At 38.1% G+C, this 19,212-nt stretch overlaps 1 protein-coding gene across 5 annotated transcripts in view; it reads right to left on the bottom strand.

The window, feature by feature from the left end:
• Nucleotides 1-19,212, bottom strand: part of IGF2BP3 (insulin like growth factor 2 mRNA binding protein 3) — a 117,439-nt gene that overhangs the window by 28,310 nt on the left and 69,917 nt on the right. For 4 of the 5 annotated variants that reach the window (XM_088797699.1, XM_074340851.2, XM_074340850.2 and 1 more), the window contains 3 exons: nucleotides 11,679-11,730; nucleotides 11,520-11,583; nucleotides 1,703-1,984 (listed from right to left, as the gene is read on the bottom strand). In XM_088797699.1, coding sequence (XP_088653825.1) covers nucleotides 1,703-1,984; nucleotides 11,520-11,583; nucleotides 11,679-11,730 — 398 coding nt within the window. The remainder of the gene's footprint in view (nucleotides 1-1,702; nucleotides 1,985-11,519; nucleotides 11,584-11,678; nucleotides 11,731-19,212) is intronic. The other variant, XM_088797700.1, reaches the window with a different exon arrangement.

Raw genomic sequence — 19,212 nt, 5'->3', positions numbered from 1 at the left:
TTCAGTGTTAAGGATTACTCAACTCTGATCCTCTGAGAGAAGGGACTGTTGCTTTACAGATTAGGGTAACCCTCTGAGGTCATTCCAGAAACAGAGGATCTGATAATGACTAGTTCAATGGCAAGAATTAATTAAATCCACTGGCAGAGCTCTGCAAATGAATCGTCAGATATAACAAAAATTGCTTCCCTTCCCTCTTCATCCTCCATCTTCCTGCCTGAAATAAAACAGTTCAATTTAAATCACAGAAACTCTTTCCTCTGACAAGGAAATGAATATCCTTAAAAGGAACACCTCTAATCTGCCACTTAACAAGGAAGGAAAACCATTTAATAATTAGTTTCTGCAGGTAATGGTGGATCAAGGGAGGCAAGAAACCCTTTGACTTTAAGATTAAAACCAGTCAATTTAACAATAAAACTGATTGAGGCTATGGTTCAACTGTCTTCCCCACCTGCTACTTTATGAGGTCAAGGCCACTGATTTGGCACAAAGGTAACCAACACCCAACATCTCCTGCTTCAAAGCAGGGGAAGGCAGGGTTAGACGCCACTCTGCAGGTGGAGTGGGCACGCCACCACCCTAAACACAGTTCTTTTCGGTTCTGCGTGAGGAATCAGTCGGCTAGTTCACTGAATGCAGGCACAGTGTCTATGATGAATCTGCACATGGTACAAACAGCACCATAGTTGTACTTTCAGAAAAGACTCTCCTTAATTCCTTGGACCACATCAAATGAAATCCACTTCCCTACTAAATTTAAAAGGCAAGACTCTCCACAGTCCTATCTCTGTAGCTGGCCCCAGGCCATTTCCCTACGCTTTGGTGTAGAGTGACACAAGAGAGGTTTGTACACAGCCTCTTCTCCCTGGAACACTCACAGCTCTTCAGGAAACATGGCTGTCACAATCCCCAGGTACTCCACGGAAGTAGGGGTGGAGAGAGAGGTCATCACCAAGCTTCTTTGGGTCAAAAATAGTAGCATACAGCATAACAGGGTGGCTAATAAAGCAAAGCAACTAGTATGTGAAGCATTGGAGTTACATTTCACTCATTTGCCAAATACGAGAGCCCTTCTGCATATCAGGCCACGTGCTCAGCACTGGGGCCACCGTGGGAAATCCTAACAAACAACTCCTGCTTTCTGTGCCTGAAAAGTTAGCTCCAATGTTTAACCAAGAATCTCCCAACCCCTAGAATGTGCAAATTAAAATTCCCAATTCACATCCTGAAGAAAAAGCCATCTGGCTACATGGCTTAATCATGAGATAAATCTAGACCAGGAGCTGACGATTCTTTACTCAAGTAAAGCAAGGCTGAAAAACTGTGTCTGTATTGGACTCAGAAAATCACTTCCAAAAACAAAAAGGCAGGTATCACTGGGTATTGGAGGCATAGAGAACAACCTAGAAGTGGCCCTTTAGTTCGCCAGGGCCTCCCCTGTCACAAGTGGATTCGGTATCATTTGTTTTCTATTAATGTGTGAAAATTTGAGCTCCCCTTTGAGATAAAGGTTTAGCCCCAGATTTTTATGAAACGAACACTAAGGTATCGATCACAAGGTTCGCCCTGATTCCCAAGCACTGACAAGAAGGGATCATAACCATTTTCAGACGAACACCCAGCACCAGAACAACATACTTTGTTATTAAGATTCGAAGGGGAAAACACGAACACCCACCACACACCCGGGAATACTCACTTAGACTGGGTCTGTTTGGTGATATTCCGAATGGTGGCACCTTCTTTTCCTATAATGGCTCCCACAAACTGGGTGGGAACCAGCAGGCGTAAGGGCAAGTCACATGGTTTCTGCTTGGACCCCGATCCTGGAGACCCCTGCCTCGATGAGCCTCTCTGTCCAAACCCCCGGCGACCTCGAGGCTGCTGAGAGGGGTTCTGCTGGGCAGCCATTTCATCCGGGATGTAGGCCACTTTCAACGTGAAGTTCTCCAACTGGAATCCATTCAGTTTGTCTAACGCTCTGAAAGGTGACAAAGAGCAAGGGGGCGCTAAAGAGAAATTGAGCTATATAATAAACCTTCCAGCAAGAGCAATACTCACCTTTTCCACTCAGGATCACTGGCTCTAGAACTTCTGAATAAAGCCACCGAACAAGTAGCAAACCCAGAACACACTTAATACTCCACCCCACCAACACACACACACACACACACACACACACACACACTTTTCCTTTGAAGTACACACAAGAAAGACCAACAATTTTCTAAAGGAAACATATATTTGCCATCTTCCAATAAAAAAATCGAAAGTAAAAAATACTATTTGTCAAACTTTTAAATTTATTTTTTATTGAGGTACAATTGACATACATTACATTAGTGTCAGGTGTACAAGATAAGGAATCGACATTTGTATGTATTGTAAACTGATCACCACCATAAGTTACCATATATGGTTACAGATTTTCTTTTATTGTGATGAGAACTTTTAAGTTCTATTCTCTTAGTAACTTTCAAATATACACTATAGTATTATTAACTGTAGCCACCATTCTATACATTACATCCCCTTGATTTTTTATGATTAGAAAGTTTGTACGTTTTGACTCTCTTGACTTATTTCATCCACCCCCAACCCCCACCTTTGGCATCCACCAATCTGTTCTCTGAATCTATGAACTTGTTTTTGTTTGTTTGTTTTGTTGTTTTTTTTAAATTCCACATATAATTGAGATCATACAGTATTTGTCTTTCTCTGTCTGACCTCTAACATTTCACTTAGCATATGTCCTCAAGGTCCATCCATGTTATGGTAAATGGCAAGATTTCATTCTTTTTCATGGCTGAATACTATTCCATAGAGAGAAGAGAAGAGAAGAGAAAAGGGATAGCTTTTCTTTATCCATTCATCCATCAATGGACACTCAGTTGTTTCCATGCCTTTGGCTATTGTAAACAATGCTGCAATTGAACTTGAACAAGTTCTTACCAAAGAGGTTAGTAACAACTTAGGAGTACCCAAACAGCAAGAGAAGTGAGTGGGCTGTCCTTGTCCGGGCTAGTCTTTCCAAATCAGAAGGTAAAAGATGTTAGCAATATATACCTCCCTCATTTCACCCTCTTACAAAATACAAATATTAAAACATTTTCAGCATCAAAGGACTCTCTCTAAACCACTCATGGGAGATTGGTAGGATTTAACTCAGGATAATCAATCACTCAATAAATTCTCAGTACCTATTATGAGCCAGTTCCTGAGAAAACAGCAGCCCCTGACCTTGTGATCTGAGAGACGGGGATAATGAACCAGAAAAAGCAAGTGAAGCTATTTTCTACCTTATTTATTTAACTATCCATCCATGCATCCATTCATCCATCCATCCCTCTATTTTGAGGACCTTTCCTTTTTTTTTTCATTTCTGAACTTTATTATGGAAAAGTATCCAATCTTAAGAATGTATCTTAATGAATCGTCATAAGGTGAACACGCACACCCAGCTCCAGAACTAGGGTACACCAGTGCCCCAGAAGCCCGACCGGCACCTCTTTCTAGTAACTGCCCCTCCTCTAGACTTCTAACACCACAGACTAATTGACTTGTTTTAGAAGTCTATATACAAGTATATATTAGTACACATGTCACGTACTCTCTCATGTCTGACGTCTGTTACCTATCATGTTGATGCGATTCACCCTTATTGTTGTGTTCTACTTTACCTAAGTATTTTAAAAGTAGAGCATTCAATAAAAAGCTAATAGAGAAAATATGGGCAAGATTTCAAACACACAAACACACTCCTAATAATACACACTCCCAGTACACAACAAAATTAAAAACAAATTAACTGTCCCCCACTTTTCCTAGGGTGGTTCAGATTCTTTGTTCAGATTCTGTTCCAATGGACTTTGAGTTCAGCCCAGGAAGGGAAGAAATACAGGCATGAAATGGTCTCTCTCGAGTTGCTCAGTGGTCATTTCTAGTTCACATACTGCCTTCCTCGTTGAAGATCTTTCAATTTTCGACTGAGACTGGGGTGGGGTGGGGAGGAATGGGGGGGAGGAGATGGTTCTATCCTGTTTCCCCGAAAATAAGACCTAGCCGGACAATCAGCTCTAATGCATCTTTTGGAGCAAAAAATATAAGACCCGGTATTACATTATATATAATATATTATATTATATTATATTATATTATATTATATTATATTATATTATACCCGGTCTTTATTATTATTTTATATTATTTTATATTATATTACATTAATTATATTATGTAAGACCCGGTCTTATAGTAAAAAAAGACCGGGTCTTATATTAATTTTTGCTCCAAAAGATGCATTAGAGCTGATTGTTCGGCTAGGTCTTATTTTTGGGGAAACATGGTAGCACCAAAAAGGGCACCAAAAGCACAGAACTGGAAGACAGGCCTAACAGCCAGAATATCTGGATCCTGATGTTCTCAGGACCCAGAATTCTGCCCTCCTCTCTCACTTCAATCCCCGTTACCTCACTGTCCTACAGTGCCTAGCACACGAATTAACTCTTATTACAAAAGATCCCAGTCATACAGAAACACCAAAGTAACAAGATATTTCTGTCACTGTCACCAACTCCCAGAATCACTCTGAACCAGGATAACCTCCGCAAACAGACCAGTCCTTTACGCATGGTTACACACATGGTGTACATGTTCAACACCTTCTTAAAAGCATAACCAGGATCACAATGTACATAATTTTGTGTTTTTCTTTTTCAAATCTATCTAGGGATGTTTCTATATGATTCTGTGTCAGAGGGCATTCTTTTCATAAGCTTCCCAGGGTGACGGCAGGCACATATCACAGCTTATTGTACCAATGTCCTGATAATAGGGCCTTATGTAACCTACTGTTCCTTGCTCTCTCCCTCTCCCCTTTTTCCTTAAGGGAAATATGGAGGAAGGGCCCTAAAATAGTTTGTTTTTTTCTGAAGGAAGGCAAGTGCTGAGAAATTTTAATAATATGTACGATGCATATTTATTATAGAAAGTTGGAATTGTAGACATTTCAACCAATTAGATATTTATTCCAAACAACTTTAAAACTCTTCAAAAGCCTGGAGAAACAGATCACTGAAGGTGCTTTCAGAAACATAAGGAACTGTGAACCCAGTGAAGGAATCCACTATATCTACAAGCATAAACAGCAATGTAGTTTACTATAATACCCTTTCCCACTATAAAACTGAATATTGCTGACTTTAGAAGAATAAGTAAAATTTGACTGCAGAATTCAGTCAGCAATGTTAGGAAAAAAAGGTAAAGAACTTCTTCCTTGAGTGAGACAGACAAACAGAAAAACATCCTCCTCCAGAGATAAAAAGAAATAAACATGCAAGTCACCAGAAGCGTCTATGTATTCTGGGGCTGGCTGAAGTCACGTGTCCCAAGAAACAACACTAGACTTGGCATAAACTATAACTTCCAAACTTCTTTGTGCTGCTTTTAAAAGTTTCTTTTTTTCTTTCTTTCTTTTTTTTCTGAGGAGGAAAGATTCTCTCACTCGGGAGGTCAGAAAGCATGGTGCTCCAGTACTGTGCACAGTCTGGGCCCCCAGGGCTCCAGCCTCGGGCTGCTGCTGTCAGAGGGCAACCAGCACACACTATGACACCTCACAGTCTAACTGCTAACTAAGCAGAGTTTCCGACCCCTTAAACCACAGTGCTCCAAATTTGGACATAGCTGAGAAAGTACAGGAATAACCTAACTGCAAGCCATAGCTTTCTCATCACTAAAGATTCTGAGTTTCTGAACTTTCAGTCCAACACTAAAACCTTCCTCTGCACAAAGTCTGATATTCCGTTATGTCATTTAATGGTTTGCTGAGTCCGTGGGGGAAACATTGTATGTTCACAAAAAATACTGTGTATACAAGATGTACGATGATAAGGTGACCGAGGTTAACTAGACTTATTGTGGTGATCATTTCACAATGTATACAAAACGGAATCATTATGTCATACACCTGACATACAAATTAACATAATGTATGCCAATGATACCTCAATTAAAATAAAAACACCTTGAAAAAAAGACATATGATGACCAATTGTTATAATTATTCAAAACATATGCATTGAGGTCCACAGAACGCAAAGATGTTTATCCAACAAGGGCATCACTCAGAATCCTGTTTCTCTTCATGACCTGACTGCTCTGACATTATTTTGAGTCATTTCGAAGATGGTGAGTAGCTGGTAGCACTTATCTGTATTAGTAAGAAGTTTACTGGGATAGATCATAGCTTAGAGCCGAAAGAGCCTTGAAAGAAAAAGAGAGAGTAAGTAGTTTAAATCAAGGATGAGGGTGAGGGCAAGAAGAAGAAAGGAAACCCAGAGAAGTTAAACTTTTCCAAGGTACACACAACAGATCTTCGTAGTGAAAAAGAGGAGGAACTAGAAACCGAAATTCTAGCCCAGCTGGAACAATAAGGAGCCATGTAACCTTGGGAAGATCACTTTCTTCTTTGGCGTTAGGTTCCTCACCTACAAACCTCAAAGATTAGATTTATGATCCCTTTCCATTGTAAAAGTCCATGTCTAAAATTTCCTTTTTCTTATTCCCCGACCTCACTGCTATGTGTAGCATAGGTCCTAACAAAATGAGATCAAACCGTTATTGAAAAGTCATACAATTCAGTTTTCTGCTTGCACCAAGAAAAACAGGTTGAAACATACAATTCAGCAATAATTACCAAAAGCCTGGTAACACCACTGCAGGTAACACCACTAAGGAAATAACGATGGACGAAGCCCAAATAGTTACCTACAAAGGACTATATTAATTAAAGCATCTCTAAAAGCAAACAACCACAACAAAAACTGCAAACAATCTAGATGTGCAGTAGAGAATTGGAGGCATAGACTGGGGTAGGGATGAAATACTACATAGAGGTTACAAACAGTATAAATATAGTTAAGAGAAAGACCACCTACAGAATGAGCTTCATAATGTTAAAAGTTATAACGCATGGGACAAAGTCTACAAAATTTGATGGCAAATTTAACAGTGATTATCTCTGTCAAAATGGCAAGAAATTCCTTTGTCTCGCTGCTTCACCTGTTATTCTTTTTTTTCTAGAATAAATCTTCTATTTACATAATTTTTAAAGTTTACGGGTGATTTTCCTCCCCTTAGCCATCTGCCAAGTTGTTTCAAACACGTCTAACCATAACCGTGTACCTGATACAGGTCTTCAAACTTATATAGAAGGACCTGCGATGAAAGCTTCAAAATAGAAACAAACTATATTCCTATTCCCTCACCAAAAATAAACATCAGAAATAAAAACCCTAAAGAAAAGTATAAGAACTAAATGCCTACAAATTCTAAAGGGTTATTTCTTTGTCACCCATTACAAATCTTCCAGTGAGTAATGCCTGTCCCTGACTGTGTTATGTGAACATCCCTGGAAGGAAATAGGTGTTCCAGAGACCCAAGCCTCTCTTGCTCCAAAGAATGAGAAATACTAAATACATACTTCTGTTTTTTAATGTTTTTATAAATTTTACTCACTTTACTATTTTAATAATAATTCAAGATTTAAGATTAAACAAATGTATGTATGTCCTAGTAATATATTTACTAGTAACCTTTGATTTTTCTTGGCCACAAGGTGGCAGGAATTTCCACATTAACTTCTGTCTACTCTGAGGAATCAATCTTCTTAAAAGTGGCATTCATAGAGCTTTAAGGAACAAAAAGAGGCAGCCACAAACGCTTTTAAACTAGGTCCTTAACTCCTGAGTACCAGTGGCCAGTCATTATCTGAAATGAGGTATACTGAACAAGAACAGCAAATCATCAACAGCAATGAAAAATGTTGGAAACGTGAGTAATAGCTAACTTTGGAGCTTTTACTACTTGTTAGATATCATAAGTGTCTTAGAAGCATTATGTTAGCTTCTTTCAATAGCCTCATGAGCTAAGAACTATCAATTATTCCCATTTCACAGATGGGTATGAACTAAGACAGATTAACTTGACCAGAGTCACAGCTAGAAAAGTGGTGGCACAGAGAATCCATCCCATGGAACTGGACTCTGGGATGGATCCTCTTAACCTCCATATTCTACCTACACCTGCACAAGCACCTCCCAGGAGCACAGACTCACAAGTAACAGGTGCTTGTTACTTGTAAGGAAAGAAAAGAAGTCAACTCAACCCTCATTACCCAATGATGTGAGTTCTGGGTGGCCTGCCAAGGAAAGGGCATGGAGAAACCCCAGCGGTTTGGTTTAGGCAGCCGTCATGCAGAGCCCAGAGGACAGGCTTGTGAGATTCAGTGGAGCAAGTTGTGGAGGGACCAGCCTTCCCCAGCTCCAGCCACTTCCTGCTGCCCTAAAAGCAGCCCAGAACCAGTGGGTTGAACAGGAGGTACTATTTCCTGGGTGCCTCTGTGGCAGGCCATTTGATAAGACTCTTTTCTATAAATATGTGCCTACAGGCATGAAGATATTTGTTTCTTGTCAACCCCCATTTTGTAGCTGAGAAAACTGAAGCTCAGAGATCATGGTTACAGTCAGAGGCAATGCTTTTCCCGCTACATCCAGTGCCTCTCAAATACGAGTAATTCTCCTCACAGAGTGAGAGTATACTCCGTATCTGAAAAAAAAACTGACTAGAAAGCTTTCATAGGAAATTTTCGTAACATTGTATCACAAAACTGATTTTTCCATTCTTTACATCTATTAATGTTCTCTGAATTATTTTCTAATTTTCTTTGATCTTTGGGATTCTTGAGGGGGAGAAAACCCAATATTCTACAAGGATCCTCAAATTGGGCAGGAATTAAAATCAGGTGATCTCTCTCCAAATACACTTTCACCACTGGGAGGCACATCCGTAAAAACAGGGATTTTTGCCTTTAAGCATTGGCACCTTCTGGTCCATAGGTGGTGGTGATCCATCAGTGTTAACTGACTGACTATTAGAACAAGAGATATGATGATCATTTCCCTCATGGAAATGCCCAATTTATTTGTTTAGGTTACCTAATTACTGGAATTACAAATTCCTAACAGTCCTTTCCTTCCTCCTGGGGCAGTAGGGAGGACCCTGCAAATTTCCAACCATCAGAACCACCAAGGACTTTTAGAACTAAATGTCTCCACAAGCAGCTTGCTGTCAGGTTAGGATTATTTTCAGCAGTTACTCTGCCTTGACTGACCCGTCTACCCTTCCTGTGCTGTGCTCTTAATGCTTTGGAATGTCAACCTGTCCCTACTGAAGTTCATTTTCTGTCTCTTACAAGACTATGTAGGTTATGTTCTCCCATATGACAAAATCACTGTCAAATTAAGCATCTTTCCCCTTTACCTAGCTAGCCTTACATAAGTTTTCGAATATGACAACTAAAACAGGCCTCTGACACTCTCCAAATATCCTTGGGTTTGTGTTATTTCATATTTTCCATCCAAGAGAGATTTGGGTCCACCAAATATTCGTTATAAATCTTTCTAAACTCTGAAGCAGGTAAGACAAATGGAGTCTCTACATTCTCACTGTCCTCACTTTTACCCTCCAATCTACTTGGGGTCTAAAATGTGAAATTTTCCTGTTCTTCCTCTTAGATGATATGGTTGAACAATAAAGTTTGTTTAAAAAAAATCCGTTTTGGACCGGACCGGTGGCTCAGGTGGTTGGAGCGCACGCTGTGCTCCTAACGCTGAGGTCACCAGTTCGATTCCCACATGGGCCACTGAGCTGTGCCCTCTATAGCTAAGATTGTGAACAACAGCTCTCCCTGGAGCTGGGCTATGGTGAAGCAGCCAGCAGCCAGTGTGAGTGGCCAGCAGCCGGCAAGAGCTGCCATGAGCTGCTGTGAGTGGCCGGCCAACTGGCAACCAGCTGCCTCAGCTGGGGAGAGCCAAAGGTTCATAACACCAGCATTGGCCAGGGAGGTGTGTCCTACACAACTAAACTGAGAAACAACGGCTTAAACCAGAGTTGGGGGGGGGGGGGAGAAGGGGGTAAAATTCAGTTTTACAAGTCATACCACAATTTCTAGATGTCCAAAAACCTCATATTACATACAAACAGAAGGAAAAATAGAATATTTTTTAAAATCTTAAAAGTCTCATTAAAACATTAAAAGTGAATCTTGTAAGCCTTGCTTATGAGAAAAAAAATGGAATTAACATGACTAGATACTACTTTTCACCTACTAGATCAGCAAAGTTTGATAAACCCTGTGTTAGGGGAGAGTAAGAAGAAAGAGACTCACATGGGAATTTAAATTAGTTCAAGCTCTATAAAACATAATTTACCAATGTCTAATAAAATAAAAGGCACATATATCTTGACTCAGCACCAGATCTGCTTCTAGGAATTTAACCTAGAGCTATACTCACACACATACAAAATGACATATGCAAAAAGAGATTCACTAACTGTTCATAACTACAAGAGACTTGAAGTAACTTAAACATCCAATTTGGGACTAACTAAGGCCTTCCATATCCATATTCTAGACAACTACAAAAAATATATTTTTATGTACAAAACGCTCAACTGTTATGGTTATCGTTTGTGTAAAAAGGAGGAAAAATACATATATTTGTCTTCCACATGGCAATCTCCAAGGAAGTTGGGGAACAATACTAGGAGTAAGACTTGCACTATATAAATCTTTGGACCCTTAAATTTTTGAACCATGTGAATATTACCAATGAAAAAAAATAAAGTTCCATTTGTGTTGTGCAAATTTCCATCTCCTTCCCAGCCCTATCTTTCCTTCTGTAGTTCCTCCCTGAGTGGTATTGCCTTTGGTAACCTCGCTCAATTCCCACTCTTGCAACTGGTTTCACCTCTTCCCTTTAGCGCTCAGGGTCAGCCAGCATGGTCTTTCCTGTCACCCTTCCTGCACAGAGGACAGTCTGTTCCTTCCCGTACTCGCCTGCCATTCCATCACGATGGCGTTTGAGCAGATCTGTCAAAAGCAGTATTGGTGGGGTCCTCATTTTCTCTCTCTAGTGCTCAGTCAGTTCATTAGATCATTCCCAAGCCTACAGAATTATCTTTTCCTGAGATTTTATTTTTTTTGATTCATCAACTTTTGCCTCCCAGTTGCACTGGAATATATTTCTTCCACCAATCTAAAGGCAGATGAAATTGGTTCAATGTCCGCACACTCCTAAGTGACATTAGTTACCATTAGAAAAATCAGTGAGCAAGAAAACTTAACATTTAACACTGTTGTTAGTTTAATACATGATCAACTTACCAGCTTTGGATAAAATAAAGTCTTTATGTAATTTGACGATACCCAGGCCCACCGCTTTTTGCAAATAAGATATAATTCAGCTTCATACTATATCACTCTATTGGCACTAAAGATATATTGAAAATGTAGTAAAAGTTTTAACCAATACAAATTCTTATTAGACATTCAAATTTTAAAAGATTTGCAGGATCAAATTTTGCAAAATAAAGTTTATTTCTGCTATCCACCAACCCAAAATATAAGTGCTATACTTCACCTAGTCATTATATATAAAAAGTTTTAAATCGCTTACTGTCTAGCTTGGTCCTTACTGGAATAGGTTACATTTACGACTGCAGTTTCCGAGTCAGTGTTCACTAGAAAAAGAGAAAAAGGAAGAGAAAAAAATAAGTTAGTTTTCTTTTCACTTCCCTCTTTTTACAAATTTGAAAGCAATTGAGAAGACATGTACCTTGCTCACAGCTTTCCACCACTCCATACTGGACTAGTAAACTATCCAGCACCTATCAGGAGGGGGAGAGAAAATTACAAATTTTCAGTTTCCCAAATTATTAGCATGGGCAGAAATCTGTTTGCAAATCACAAAGTAATTGTGATGAAAAAAATGTCCCCCAAATTAACTGGGGTTTTGGATTACAAAAGCAAGGAAAGGGCACCATAGAGGGTACCCCATGGGCTTCTCTTTTCTGCCTATCCCACAATCCCTGACTTGATCTTGGTTACCTAAGATCCTCCAGGTAACCAGGAAGTAAGGCAGCTCAGCAAAATGTTCCAAGCCACAGCCACCTGGTTTCTGAGGCTGGAGGAGAAAGAAGCATATATTTCCCATACATACAGCAACACATCATCTACTTCCTCCTTGTATACAAAGTCACAAGACAAGAGCCCAAGTTTTATCTTTTCTTTAAGATGTTCCTTTTCAGAGTACTTCCTTTTATAGCTATAATGGGTGTGTCAGAACAGACGACTACTGTCTCAAGACAGGCTAGCAAAATGAAGAAAGAACATAGTTGATATTCTACTTGGAGTCTTTAAAGACTAACCTAAGAGGTATATCAATACTTAGTAAAAAATGTAAAAAAGAAGTGAAAATTTCTAAATCGACACTGGGTTGGAAAATGTACAATTGGAGACTATGTTTTTGCGATCTTTCCTGTAGCTGAATCATAATACTGTCTGTGCATGTTATTCTAATGAGAGGTCGTTAAAACAGTAACTAAATTTTATTATAGTCTAAACTGCAGGTGTATGTCTCATAGGTAAAAACCGAATTCAACTGTCCTCAGTTTCCAAGAACTGTGACAAGTTTCTATTAATTTATACTTAACGACTTACTCATCAATTTAATTGCAAAACTTGAAGGACAACCCCTTGAGAATGTTTTATGGCCCCCAGAACACAGTAAACCATTAAGAAACACACTAAATAAATTTTTATGGTAATTTCCTACTAAACTGTAAGCAATTTCTTCTAAAGGAATGTTTATCTTATGCTGTATTTTTCAGAATTTCATTTTTGTCTACTGATTCCAATTTGAAATCTATGGCAACGTTTGTCTGAGAATAAGCTTTTTATTTTATTTTTTTCATTTTAAATAAAGTTAATACCTATTTGTGAATGGAATAGTTACATATTTTCATAGTCAAGTTTTGACATGGTGAATTTCTTTTGAGGGAGGCCTATTCATAGAAGCACCCTAATCTTTGTCTCCAATTACAGCTACTGTTAAATCATAAAGCTTAATTTTTAATTTTTAATTCAGAGCACTTAACTGACTGCATAAAATTTCGTTTGTCTCAGCCATGAGAATGTATGCTCCATGTGAATAGGAATTTTTTTGTTCACTGTACTATCCCTAGCGCACAAAAAGACATTTATAAAGGCCAAAAATAGGAAAATTCTTACAATGCCCTCCAAATAGATAATATGCAGCATATCATGCCTTAAATGTTTTTTAAAAGCAACCTACATATATTTTTTTTAATTTTCAATATCACAAGTTTTATACGTAAATTAACAGAATTCTAACAAGGCATTTTAATTTATTCCATCTTAAATAATTAAAGCTGCAGGAAAGGTACATCGACCATTTAAAAATTAGCTTTTAAATGAAAACCACTCTAATAGTAGAGCTTTATGGCAACTTAGACATCTTGGGGGGCGGGGTGGAGATGGTGGTGATGGAGGAGGGGTATAGAGAATAAGGGGTAACTGCCAATTTAATATATTAATTTAAATAAACATCATTCTTAATTCTTCCTAAAAGCAATTTGTTCAACAATTTAATACACTACTCTCCACATAGTTTAGCTTATATCACCTTAACTTTTACTACTATAGAGAAAACACTACAAAAGTTAAACGCCCATGATTTATAAACATTGCTGACTAAACCTGCAATAATGTTCTCCAAAGGGCTCACTGACAGAGATGTATAAATTATATATACTTATATACAGGTACACACCCACAAATATACACATATATTTATATATCTACATGTAAATATATACATACACACAAACATAAATTATACAACTAAATTTTTTAACTTAAAAAAATCAAGGATACGTACATAAAAATTTTCATTGCATATATTGTGCAAAGTTTAATATATTCAAACAAAATTGTAGAGTTATTCCTAAGAAATAATAAATGCTACTGATTGTCAACTATACTCGGTATAAAATCTCTAGGAAAGTAATTAGAAACTACATTCCTATACATTAAAAATGGTGAATTTTATTGTATGTAAATTATACTTTAAAAAACTAGACTCTAAAACAAACAAACAAACAAAAAGCTATAATCCTTAAAAGAAAAAATAGGTCCAGCATCAATCTTGGTACCTAACTGAGAACAAGTTAACTGCACAACTTAGAGGGTTTTACCTAGATACCACAGATGGATTTCAATGGGTCTTTGTGGTCTTCACTCAAAGTTTTATGCACAAGTTTGGGGATAATCACAACTGAGAGATGAGGGGAGGACTGTCAATAGCCCAATCAGATTCCCAAGTCCCAGAAGGGTTTCCAAGCCTGAAATGATTGAGCAAGGCTAAGTAACCAGTTTTCCTTTAACCTATTAGGAAGGCGTTTCTTTGAATGTGTTATGTCAAGGAGCACTACCAAATTGTCTCCTGCCACTCAGATCCACTGAACTCTCCAAGAGTAAACACAACTTACTCCTGATGAGTTCTGCCCTTTTGATTTATCCTGCATTAACCAGGAAGATAAGACAAATATTCCTGTTATCTGTCACATAAACCACCCATCCCTAGGTTCTTGTCCCCTCTCAGTTTCTAGAACATTTGTATGTTTTCCTCTCCCATCTATCTCAATCACAAATGTTTCTTTTAAACAGCCTTGTTTTAAAGGTAAAAACAAAAAAACAAAAATGTTTCCACTGCACATTTCCAACAATCTCTTAACTGAAATTCTCATTCTTAAATGAATTTATTTTACTCAAGCCAGAAAGAAAACATTTCTCTATGCTTAGTTAAGTTTAAATACCAACTAGAAGGGAAAGAAGGTATCAAAGCAAATTAAACCCTCAGAGGAAATGTCTTGGTGGAATTCCCCCTTTTCATATATTTAGGATTTTAAAATCTCAAATGTTCAACACTTAAAAAAAAAAGTTCATACAAATATAGAAATAGCAAAGAAAGAATCACATGATGAATGCAAAGATTATCACCTTTTTTAACGTAACAGTAAAGAATTATACCCATTAATAATAGCCTAAAACAGAAAAAAGTCTAACCGCCCATCAACTGATGAATTGATAAACAAACTGTGGTATAGCCATACAGTGGAGTATTATTTGGCCATAAAGAGGAATGAAGTACTGATACATACTACAACATAGGTGAACCTTGAAAACATTAAGTGAAAGAAGCCATTACAAAAGACCACATATTACAGGATTCCATTTATATGAAATGTCCATAATAGGGAACTCTATAGAAACAAAACATAAATAAATGAGTGGTTGCCTAGGGCTGGTGAGAGTGGGAGGGTGGAGGGTAATAGCTAAAGGTTTCCTTTTGAGGTAATGAAAATGACCACAGTCCTAAAATTGACTGTGGTGACGGTTGCACATATCTGTTAGCATACTAAAAACCACTGAATTGTACACTTTAAATGGCTGAATTGTATGGTATGTGAATTATTGCTCAATAAAACTGTTAAGAATAACTACGATCAATAATACTAGCTAATGACCCAGTTTTTTAAAACCCTTGAAGTATTACTGAAGTATAATAAACTGCACGAAATTTGATCAGTTTTGCCATGATGTACGTACTCATGAAACCATCACCAAAATCAAGATAAGTTTCTTCATGCCCTCTTCAATCTAGTAGCCTAATTTATTCATACACAGAACACCAGAATAAAGATGGTTGAAAAACTATCTTTGTACCTCACACATGATCAGATTTCTTCTGCCACAGCGGCCCCACCACGACTCCCGACAAAAATAGTTATATTTCAGCTAATCCCCTATGGGCTTAGAACAATTCATGCTCTGCTCGTAAACCTTCTGCTGATGATTCATTCTTTCGAACCACTGCTCAGGTCCCGTCACCTCTGAGCTATCTGAATCAAGGGTCTAATTGGCATCCTTGCCTCCAGCCCACCACCCCACGACTACTGTCCTGCTAGAAGTTACTACTCTTCAGTGGCTTCAAAATGTCCATAGAAATTGTCCAAACTGCAACAGGGTGAAGGAGGTCACCAGTGTACTGTCACAGCCTACCTCTCCCATCATCTTTAATATGCTTCCCCCACACCTATGCTCTCATCACACCTGCAAGACTGGGTAAAGTGCCCGTTTCCATAGCACCTGAGCTTACCTAATCCTGGAAATGAAAGCAATGTCATTTTATAATCTCTTCACTGATCTTTATTCTCCCGCTAGACGAGTGATTATTAACCATAGTGAGGTGATTATTTGTCAGGTGTGTTCTAAGTAACCTATTCCTAATAGTTAGACTGGCTTCGTGTCTGTGTATCAGAAACCTTTCATTTAACCTTGATAATTTTACCTTCCCTTTCCTGAAGCTCATCATTAAAAGTCCACCTACATTTTGCTATCTCCCATATATTGCTCTGTGCCTGCTAACTGCTCTCTCCTCGGCCACCACACCAGACCAAGCATCCATCACTTCTTTCTGGACTCCTGCAACACGCTCCTAAATTGCCTCCCATATTCATTTTTGCTTCCAAGGGCTTGTTGCCATAACAACTAGACCTGCATTGTGCAAGCATGATAGCCACTGGCTACTTGTGGCTATTGGGCACTTGAAATGTGGCTAACCCATATTTGAGAGGTGCTTAAGTGTAAAATACACACCAGATTTAGAAGACTTCGTTTTTAAAACAAAATCTCAAGTTTTAATGTATTGATTACATGTCAAAACTGCAACATTTTAGATATACTGCGTTTAGCAAGTTATAATTAAAATTAATTTTTACCAGGTTTTCTTTTTTATTTTTTTTAACACTTTTAACGTGGCTAATAAGTAGCCATACATGGCCTGCATTATCTTTCTGTTAGACAGTGCTGGGTTACATTGATTTTTAAAAGCTGAGCTAATCAACTCACACCTTACTGTAAACTCTAAGAGCTTCCCTTTGTATTTTGGATTGGGTCCAAAATCCCTAACAAGTGCCCTGAGGGCCCTATGTGACCCACTCATCACTCACCATCTAATGCCACTCTCTCCAACTACACTGGCCGTTCAGAATGAATTATGGGTGATCAATTTAGGTGCTTTCTAGTAGAACACTGTCCAAAATGTTTTATCTGTTTTAACTCATTTAGTCCACACAATACCATGAGGTAGCATCCCGTTTTACAGATGGGTAAATTACAGCATGGGGAAGTTAACAGTATTTGAACTTGGATAGTTAAGTGACAGAGAAATGATTTAAGCCCCAGCTGTCAGATTGCAGAGCCCACACTCCTATCCACTTGGTTAACTGAGTTGCCTCATTTCCCTGTACAATTAAAATGAAATATAATGAGACAGACTGAAACCAGTTCAATCCTTACTTTGCTGGAAAATCAAAATCATTCTTGACAGGCAAAGAACTTTATCAACTCCCATGTCCCAAGTGCTAAATATTGTATTTCTATATACCTTAAATAAGACGAAGGTACTAATCAGCATTAACTTGTTCTATATTTTACTAACAGAAATACTCGTAAAAAACACTCCAAATAATATAAACTTATGGTTCCTTTTGACCTCCTACTTCCAGACTAGTTATTTCCCCCAAACCCTAAAAGAAACCTCTGTAAGTTTGGGGTGTCTCTCCAAATGTTTTCAGAAGTCTGTGTCACATGGAAAGATGATCAATATCATTAGTCATTAAGGAAATGCATTTTAAAAGCACAGTAAGATACTAATTTATACCCACTAGAATGGCTATAACTTTTTTTTTTTTAAAGGAAAATAAGTCTTGGCAAGGATGTGGAAAAATTAGAACCTCATACATTGCTGGGAGGAATGTAAAATAGTGCAGCCTCTATGGAAAACAATATGGCAGTTCCTTAAAAAAAAAATTAAAAATAGAATTACCATATGATCCAAAAATTCCACTTCTGAATATATACCCAGAAGAATTGAAAGCCGAGACTTGAAGAGACACTTGAACACCTATGCTCATAGCAGTATTATTCACAGCCGCCAAAAGGTAGAAGCAACCCAAATGGATATAAACAAAATGTGCCACACACACACACACACACACACACACACACACACACACTGGAATATTCTTCAGCCACAAGAAAAAATGAAGTACTGACACATGCTACAGGGTGGATGAACCTCGAACACATCATGTTAAGTGAAATACACCAGACATAAAATATGCCTTATTGTATGAGTCCATTTATCAGACAAAATAGGTAAATCCATATAGACAGAAAGTAGTTTAGTGGTTTCCAGGGGCTGGAAGGAGGGGGGATGGGGAGTGAGTGCTAATAGGTCAGGGGATGGGAGGAGGGGGGATGAAAATGTTCGGGAACTAGTAGTGCTATATGTACAACCTTGTCAATATATTAAGACCCACTGAACTTTTAAAATGGTAAATTTTAATGGCACATTATAAAACGGTAAATTTTATAAATATGTAAATTTTAGCTCAAGTTTTTAAAAATATGTATATACTTACATAGTCACACATACACACCTATAGAAGATGAATATTTTGAGTTTCTAATTTTTGTAAAACAGGTGTATTAATTACTGTTCTAAACATTTTACACATACTTTCTTATTTACGCCACATAATGTGGCTATTACTCCCACTTTGCAGATGAATAAACTGAGGCAGATTTTAAGTAACTCACAACATGATATTCATTACTCATCTTGCTTTTCCCCCCAATCCGTCATCTTGGTGGACAATCCATCGTTGATAAATACAAACCTCGCTTATTTTTTTAATGCCACATGAAATTCCATTCAGAGCGCTCAGTCACAACATCCCCCAAACCTGGCATACCCAAGCCTTCTGTGGCCTGCCCCAAACACACCACAGGTCTCGGGAGAGTCCAGCAGAGCATTCAGAGAGCAGTGACTGCCTGTTCCTCCTGCCAGACCTCAGCTGCTAAACCAAAAAAAAAAAAAAATCAAAGACTAGGGAATCCTGGATGCAAAAGTCAATTTCAGTAACTCACTAACTTCTTCCTTTTGCAGGAAGGCAGGGATTACCTCTCTAAACAGCTACAAATTACTAGAGGAAAGGGGTCAAAGACAGCAGTTGAAAAGCCCAACTACAATTCTAACGTAATTCTGGATAAAAGCACTGATTAAGAAGTAACTTCTCTAAATGAGGAGAAAACTATCCAAGTGGTGGCAGACTATCCTGATGCTGGCATTTTCCATGTACACACTATCCTTATTTAAAGGTTTAAAAAATAAAATCAGCTACAGAGGAAGGCTGGTTCCAAAGTCAATACTAATAAGAATA

The sequence above is a fragment of the Rhinolophus sinicus genome, chromosome 4 (genome assembly GCF_057876585.1).
Source record: "Rhinolophus sinicus isolate RSI-liver-muscle chromosome 4, RSI-T2T, whole genome shotgun sequence".
NCBI classification, from domain to species: domain Eukaryota; kingdom Metazoa; phylum Chordata; class Mammalia; order Chiroptera; family Rhinolophidae; genus Rhinolophus; species Rhinolophus sinicus.
This window is presented reverse-complemented; position numbering and strand designations above follow the sequence as displayed.